At 33.9% G+C, this 8,059-nt stretch overlaps 1 protein-coding gene across 1 annotated transcript; it reads left to right on the forward strand.

Annotated features, from left to right (window-relative positions):
* Positions 1 to 2,619: 2,619 nt before the first annotated feature.
* On the forward strand, positions 2,620 to 7,352 carry LOC122599504 (vacuolar-processing enzyme-like). Its single transcript, XM_043772031.1, has 9 exons — positions 2,620 to 2,821; positions 4,162 to 4,326; positions 4,403 to 4,559; positions 4,697 to 4,782; positions 4,862 to 5,061; positions 5,344 to 5,392; positions 5,672 to 5,881; positions 6,229 to 6,435; positions 6,924 to 7,352. The coding sequence occupies exons 1-9, from the start codon at positions 2,651 to 2,653 to the stop codon at positions 7,104 to 7,106; spliced, it is 1,428 nt and encodes a 475-aa protein (XP_043627966.1). The 5' UTR covers positions 2,620 to 2,650; the 3' UTR covers positions 7,107 to 7,352.
* Positions 7,353 to 8,059: the final 707 nt, after the last annotated feature.

An 8,059-nucleotide genomic window follows, 5' to 3' on the forward strand; every position in this document is an offset into this window, starting at 1 on the left:
TCACGGGTTTTCGGGTTATCTGCTCATCCCTACCGTCCACCACCATCACTACACCACCACCACCATCATTGCCAGAAATAATGATACGGTATCGGCGAAACCCTTAATCGAACACCTGCGCCGTTCATGGGGGCTTCGCTTTTTCTTGGTCGCCAACCTCGAGACATTTATAAACGGGTTGAAAGCCTGATGCATATGATAATGATATAGATTTAATGAGAGATGATCCAAAAGATAGTGTGGTGGTTTGATAGGCTACCGGCGTTGCCTTTCCTGCCAAGACTTCGTTGAAGATGATGGTGGTTGGTGGTGGTGGGCTTATGTGTTAAGTTTCAATAATGTTTGGTCAGTTTCTAATTTTTACATAATTTTTAATTTTAAATGAATTAAATAAATATATAATATAATATAACAGTAATATATATTAATAAAATGAAAATGGTACCCGCACGTTGCGGCGGCCGTGGCGGCAGTGAGATGGTGGGGGTGGTAGATCATACGAGGTGATAGGTTATAAAGGGTGATAGCCAAATGCCTAAGTCGTATGGTCTTGGATTTAAAAATGGTGAAAGTATATCGAATGACATCTCTAACGAAAGAACATGAAAATTTAAAAACACCCATTAAATTTGTATGATTTATCGATGTACGATTTTTGAGATAAAAGATTTTGAATGAATTAGAGAAATAAAATGATTTGTGGATGAGAGAGAAAAAAATGAGTGGTTGAGATTTGCGAAGAGAGATGAAAATGAAAGTTGAAAGTTGTGGGGTTTTGATGTATGGTACATCATGTACTATCATGTGTATATTGTTGAAATTGAAAGTTTAAAGTTGAAACCTTATTTGTTTTATAATATAGTATAGATATAGATGTATAGATATACATATTTATATCTATACTCTCTTAGACCATTCACAAAGGTTGGTGAAACATGTAGGTGAAATGAATGAGCAAGCAAGTGAATTGTTAATTGCTTTAGATGAAACACCTAGGTGAAAAGTGGTAGGCGAACTCAATCACCAAGCTCCTTTTTCATTTTCTTTTTGTTTTCTTTGGTCTTTTGTTTTCTATCTATATTAAAAAGAGGTAATCTAATAAGCTCTCTTTTGTTTCATATATGTATATTCTTTTAAGCAATTAAAAAAAGAGAAATATATGTATTTTTATTTTTATATTGTGTAAATGTATTGTATTTTTATTTAAAAAAAAGTGGAGACCAAATAATATGTGAATGGTTAAGGAGAGATATATAAGGTAAAATAGGTGAGAAGGTGATTCTGATGTGGCCATTTTGATGTGGCAGAAAAAAGTGTAGGTGAACGGTTACGAATGGTCTTAAACCATTTGTAAAAGTAAGTGAAAGGTAAAGGTGAAAAGGGTAAATGATTAACGAGTGTAGGTGATGTGTGAAGGTGAAGGGAAGGAGGTGATTATAATCACATATCTAAAAAGACAAAATGTGTGGTCCATTTTTATATATTGATTAAATGTATTGTGTTTTTAATTAAATAAAAGTGGAGACCAAATGATAGGTGAATAATTAAGGGAAAAAGTAGAAGGTGAAAGAAATGAGAAAGTGACGTTGATGTGACAAGGAAAAAGTGTAGGTGAAAGGATGAACAATTACGAATGGTCTTATAATGATTATAACCCATTGTTGAAAAAAGAGTTGCGAAATTACCCAAATATCCTTCATTTGCCTACCTACCTAATTTGCCTTTCATACTCTCATTGAAAGAGAACCTTTAATGATATACACTTAACTTTAATTAAGATTTCAAAATCAAAATTTAAACCAAATCTTTTTTTTTCTACTCAACGAGATGCTTATTCTCTAGAACTCTATCTCTTCCATGAATTCGAAATTGATACTACACATTTTTTTTTTCCTACTCTAACAAGATGTTTTTTCTAGGCATATGTTTATATTATATAAGTTTTTTGATTTCCAATAATTTAATTATCGTCTATTTTATAACAAAATCTTATATTTACATCTTAGGCTATGTTATTCATTGTAGTATTTTGCTTAATTGATTGTCCACTTATACCGTGTTTCATAAACATGGACATCCTGTTAATAATATCCGCTGCAATATGCGGGTACCATACTAGTCTATCTATATCTATAACTATACTATCTAATAAAACGTTTTGCCCCTTTTTAAAATATCAAAATATGATTTGATCTACCTAAAGTACCATCCTTCTTTATTCACTAATTTAAACATCTCTGCCTAATATATCTATAATATCCTTAAATCACAACCACTCATTTTTTTTTCTCTTCTCCATAAATCATTTTATTCCTTTAATTTATTCAAAATCTTTTATCTCAAAAACCGTATATCGATAAATTATAAAAATTGTATGGGTGTTCTTAGAATTTCATGCTCTTTCATTAGAGATGTAATTCGATATACCTTCGACAAATTTTTAAATTCAAGTACGAAGTCCATACGATTAAAGCATTTGACTATCACGCTCTTTAAGTTATCACCTTCTATGACCTATCAAACCACAATCGACACATTGGTATAGATAAAGAATTTAATTTTAGAAGCACTTTACAAAAAAATAAAGATAAATACGACCAGAGGGGCGACCAATCGGCAACTACTTTACTTAAAAAAGCGGAAAGAAAAAATGAAACTTTACGCAATTGTCTATCTTGCTTCGTTAATCATCGCCGTCGTCCACGGCCGTGTGTCGCCGGAAAATTTCCTCCGGTTACCGTCGGAGAAACCTGACTCTGGCGGTACTCGTTGGGCCGTCTTACTTGCTGGTTCTAACGGTTACTGGAATTACCGTCATCAGGTTATTATTGTTATTTTACATACATTTCGTTTACATAAATTTTATTTTGACAATACATATAATATATACATGTTTGTGTATGAGCTAATTCTGAAAAGTATAAATTGTGTATTAGATTATATTTTGTTAGAGTTTGCAGAGTTAATTTAGTTATATATATATATATATACACACATATATGTATATATTGAGTTTGTTATAGGTATAGGGAGTTTCGATTAACCAGAAGGAACGTTTCAGAAAGAGTGTATTTGTAAGAAAGACGAAATTAGAGAATGCTTCAAGTTTATATCTAAATAGGTGAAATTGTTAAAGGATATACCTTGGGATATAAATATGGAAATTGTTGAAATGTTAGTCATTGTATTGTTGCCTTGATTAGAATTGCTGTCGAAGTGTGGTAGTTTTGCGGTTGCGTTTGATTAGTGTGTCCTGCTCCCAAAACCAAGAACATATCCTTCTTTCCGTTCAACATTAGGCAGAATAATTACGTTCGTGCTTCCTAGGGGGACATAAATGTTGGAATGAACAGTATAACTGGCAGTCCTTGGTAAATATATGTGTTTACAACAACCGTAGGGGATTAAAGAAGTCAATGTTCATGTGTAATGGATTCGTTATACATGGTCTCAGTATGAACCTTTTTCTTGATTTCTAGTTGTACATTTAAAAGTATATGGTGTGACTTTTTAAACTTTCGGATGATGAGAGATGAATTGAGAGACTTTATATCCCCCTTAGCTGTAAATACGCTATATAATCAAGACGATCGTAAAGTTTCCTGCTTTTTGGCACGAATCCATCCAAAACCTATTTAGTAAAAGTGTAAAGCACTGTTTTGTGATAACTTTTGGATTTCAAGTCCTGGCACAATGTATATGGATTAACTCTTGCATTTTTCATCCTTTGTGATCTGTTTTCCGATGCTGATTGAATATTTGTTTCTGATTTACTAGAATTTTTTAATTATACCTATAATTGAACATGTAATCATGTGAAGTTGCTAGTTATGGATTGTAAACTTCCACTTTGTGTCTAGTTTTATTTAAAATCTTGATTGATTCTTTTGTTATGACGAATCAATCGAGTTTATTGTATATAAAGACTAAAATTATTGGCTAATTGGATTATGCTAATAGTATATCTATAGGATCTTTTATCTTAACCTGTTTAATCAAATTAAACACTTAGCTGAAGCTTCCATTTGAAACTGTGGAGTTGGCAAAATCGATCATTGGAAAGTCGTACCTGCCATAAGGCTATACTTCCCTAACCTGTTTATGTTTCCTTTTTCGTCGAATTGTTTGTTCATTGATCATAATGCCCTCATTCTGCTCCAGGCTGATGTATGCCATGCATATCAAATCTTGAAAAACGGTGGTATTAAGGATGAAAACATTGTCGTTTTCATGTATGATGACATTGCAAATAATGAAGAGAACCCCAGGTCTGGAATCATTATCAATAGCCCGGATGGTGATGATGTATATCAAGGAGTACCAAAGGTTTGCATTTTGTCACTCATTTTTACAAATGTAAGATATGTTTGATTCTCATGTAATGCATGTTCTTTATTTTTAGGATTACACCGGGAAAGATGTCACTGTTGACAACTTTTTTGCTGTTCTTCTTGGAAATAAAACCGCGGTTAAAGGGGGAAGTGGAAAAGTTGTGAATAGTGGTCCCAATGATCACATATTTGTATACTATTCTGATCATGGTGGTCCAGGTGTTCTCGGTAAGCTATTGGTTCCCTGATATTATTCACTATTCATTTAGTTTGCGGTTTTGCTCAGAAGAGGGTATGATTTGTTATTACAGTATCTACATGACTTATGAAAAGGTTTTACAAAATTATGATGTACATATCTCCAGGAATGCCAACAAGTCCTTACATGTATGCGAATGATCTGATTGAGGTTTTGAAGAAAAAGCATGCTTCTGGAACATACAAGAGCTTGGTAATGTTTGCTTGTGATTTTTTATACGTCATATTGATGTTATATTTCAACTTATGGGGACCAATATGTTTTATTGTAGGTATTTTACCTCGAGGCATGTGAGTCTGGAAGCATTTTTGAGGGTCTTCTTCCTCAGGGTTTAAATATCTATGCAACCACAGCATCTGGTCCAGATGAGAACAGCTGGGGTACTTACTGCCCCGGAGAGCATCCTAGTCCACCCACGGAATATGATACTTGCTTGGGTGACTTATACAGTGTTGCATGGATGGAGGACAGGTATGCTCTACTAATATTTTATACATGGTTCTCCTCTCTTTACCCTAATATGATAGTAGGAGCCCCCTTTATCCCCATAAACAATTGCTTGATTGGATACATAGTTCAGTACTAGTGTTTTAAATATATAAAATGTGCTTAGCAAGAACAACTGAATTTTGTGAATGAAAATTGGAGTTAGGAATATCAAACAGTTGCTATTTCTAGGTTATTTAATCTGTTTTGGGTTGGATCATATTGTTGTATTGTATAACTAGTTCTCTCTTTTTTTTTGGCTGACAGTGAGGTACATAATCTGCAAACGGAAACAATTAAGCAGCAATATCATCTGGTAAGAGCCACGATGAATTTGAAAATTTTCATTTGCATTTTACAACTCAGCTATGAGCCTGTGACTGATCAATGGCATTTTACCATTTAATTATTCCATAACTGTTTTTAAAACAGCTACTACCTACAAAAACAACTTTTATCTGGCGTATTATCTTTACATACATACCCTTAAAATGTTTCGAGTGTGACTGTGTGAAATATATATATATCTTTAATTCAATGCATCGTTTTAAAAAGAAAATTATGATCACCTGATGCATGATATTGACTTGAGCAGGTTAAGGAAAGAACCTCAAACGGCAACGGTAATTACGGTTCGCATGTAATGCAATATGGTGACTTGCAGCTTAGCATGGAAGAACTTTACCTTTATTTGGGTACAAACCCTGCAAACGAAAACTTCACTTACATTGATAGTAACTCCCTACGGCCATCTTCAAAAGCTGTCAACCAGCGTGATGCTGATCTATTACATTTCTGGCACAAGGTCTGTCCAACCTTCCAAGTACCATTTGGTTGCAGGTGGCAATTGCAACCATTTACATATCAATGGGTTGATCCGGGTTATCTCTAATGGGTAACATCAGTTTCAAAAAATAGCTTAAAATGAAACTGGTCAAATAGGTCGAAACTTCCAAAAGTGTACTTTTAATATGTAAAACCTCCTATGGTACTAATGTTTGACACACCAAGTCTTTATAGAAGTCCAAAAAATTGGGACATAAATTGTTCAGGCTTCAGAGTCAACCTGACATCCTCAGTTTGTCACCTTTTGTATTCATTTTTTTGTGTGTGTGCTTATTGTCAATATTCTAAAATTTTGTTTGATGACAGTATCAAAAGGCACCAGAAGGATCTGCTAGAAAAATTGAATCCAGGAAACAGTTTGCTGAAGCAATGGCTCATAGAATGCACATTGACAGCAGTATAAAACTCATTGGAAAGGTTTTGTTTGGAATAGAAAAGGGTTCTGAGGTGCTGGATGCGATTCGACCTGCAGGGCAACCTTTAGTTGATAATTGGGACTGTCTTAAAACATTGGTAAGTCTTGAATTAATTTCCAACCGAAAATAGGCAAACTACATTCTGGCTCAGCAATATTGTCTCCCTTAAAATGTTTATATTTTAAATGTCCTATAGAAAATAAATGGACCAAAATCAATGTCACCGATATTCGGTAATGATTGCTAATGTAAGAATATGTCAGATAAGAATATGTACTGAAAGGGGAACATGTCAAATGGGTCAAAATGGTCAAACGGGTTGAAAGCCACCCAAGGTCTATTAACAAGCCTCTTAGGTTGTTTTCACCCCGATTTAGATCGTTATTGTAATCATATAGTTGCAGTTAGCACATTGATAATGTTTACATGCTTTTTTTTATATATATAAAATGGACGGTTAGTGGTGATAACCTAAACCTGACCCTGCCTCTCTCAACCCTAATAAAGATGGCCCTCTTGACCTGTAGGCTGTAGCTGACACCTCCATTCTTGCCACCTTATCCAATTTCTTTCTCTTGTTTCCAGGTGAGAACATTTGAGACGCATTGTGGATCCCTATCACAATATGGTATGAAACATATGCGATCCATAGCTAATTTTTGCAATGCTGGGATCACCAAGGAACAGATGATGGAAGCATCATCACAAGCATGTCCTACCTTTCCATTAAATTCTTGGAGCTCACTTACCAACGGTTTCAGTGCATAAATGATTTGAGTTCCGTTGACTGTTACACCCCCTATATTGTAGAAACTCCATCTTTAACAACATGCATTTCCGTCTGGTGTGCGACTGTGCCCTAGGTTAGAAGTAACTAAGTAAGCCTCAATAGTAGCTTTTGTGTATATAGAACAATGAACGCATCTGTATGTAGCTTCATGTACCCCTTTGTATCTTTTACTCTGGATTATGTGTGGTTATGTAGATTTATATGAACTGCAAAATTCACATGAACTTAAGTATCGTTTTTATCTACCATGAATCCATCTGTCTCCCATAGTCGGAAGAAATGGTCATAGCAAAGTCGATTGACTCCGGTTTATAATGTACTTTCAGTGATTTAAAACTACTACTTGTTATCAAAATTAGTTAGTGAATCCTGATTTCTGCAATACTAGTTGTAGGAGGTTCCTAATCATGGAGAGATTATATGATATAATCATTGGTTTTGCTTCTGTTATGGACAAACCTAGTTAATTTTGGAAGGATTGTGTGGGATGGAAATATGGGTCGATTTTAAGGGTAGTTAGCTAAGTATATTGGACTTGAAAAGAAAAAAAAATCTTAATGTCTAAAGAATATGTTTCCTTTTAATTTTTAAAAACTCAATAAAAAAAAAAAAAAACTAAAATTGCTACGTTTTCAACATTGCTGCAATACTGCATGATAACATGGTTGTAGAAAAACATAACACAATAACTTAACATGGCTTGCAAGTCATACTTATAAATCAATGAAAAGTTTGTCTCCAAACCAACCTGAGACAGGTTCTCACTCATATCTATTATTGCACCAACCTATATTAAGATTCATTATCTCATTAATTTATATTTTGGAAAATAATTAATCTTTTTAAAAGAATGATCTAAAAATCTTTTTAACTATTAGATGAAGACATGTGGTAAAATTATAGGTAAGATTAAGAAAAAGATTAGTGGAGA

This window comes from Erigeron canadensis, chromosome 5 (assembly GCF_010389155.1).
Source record: "Erigeron canadensis isolate Cc75 chromosome 5, C_canadensis_v1, whole genome shotgun sequence".
In the NCBI taxonomy this organism is placed as follows: Eukaryota; Viridiplantae; Streptophyta; class Magnoliopsida; order Asterales; family Asteraceae; genus Erigeron; species Erigeron canadensis.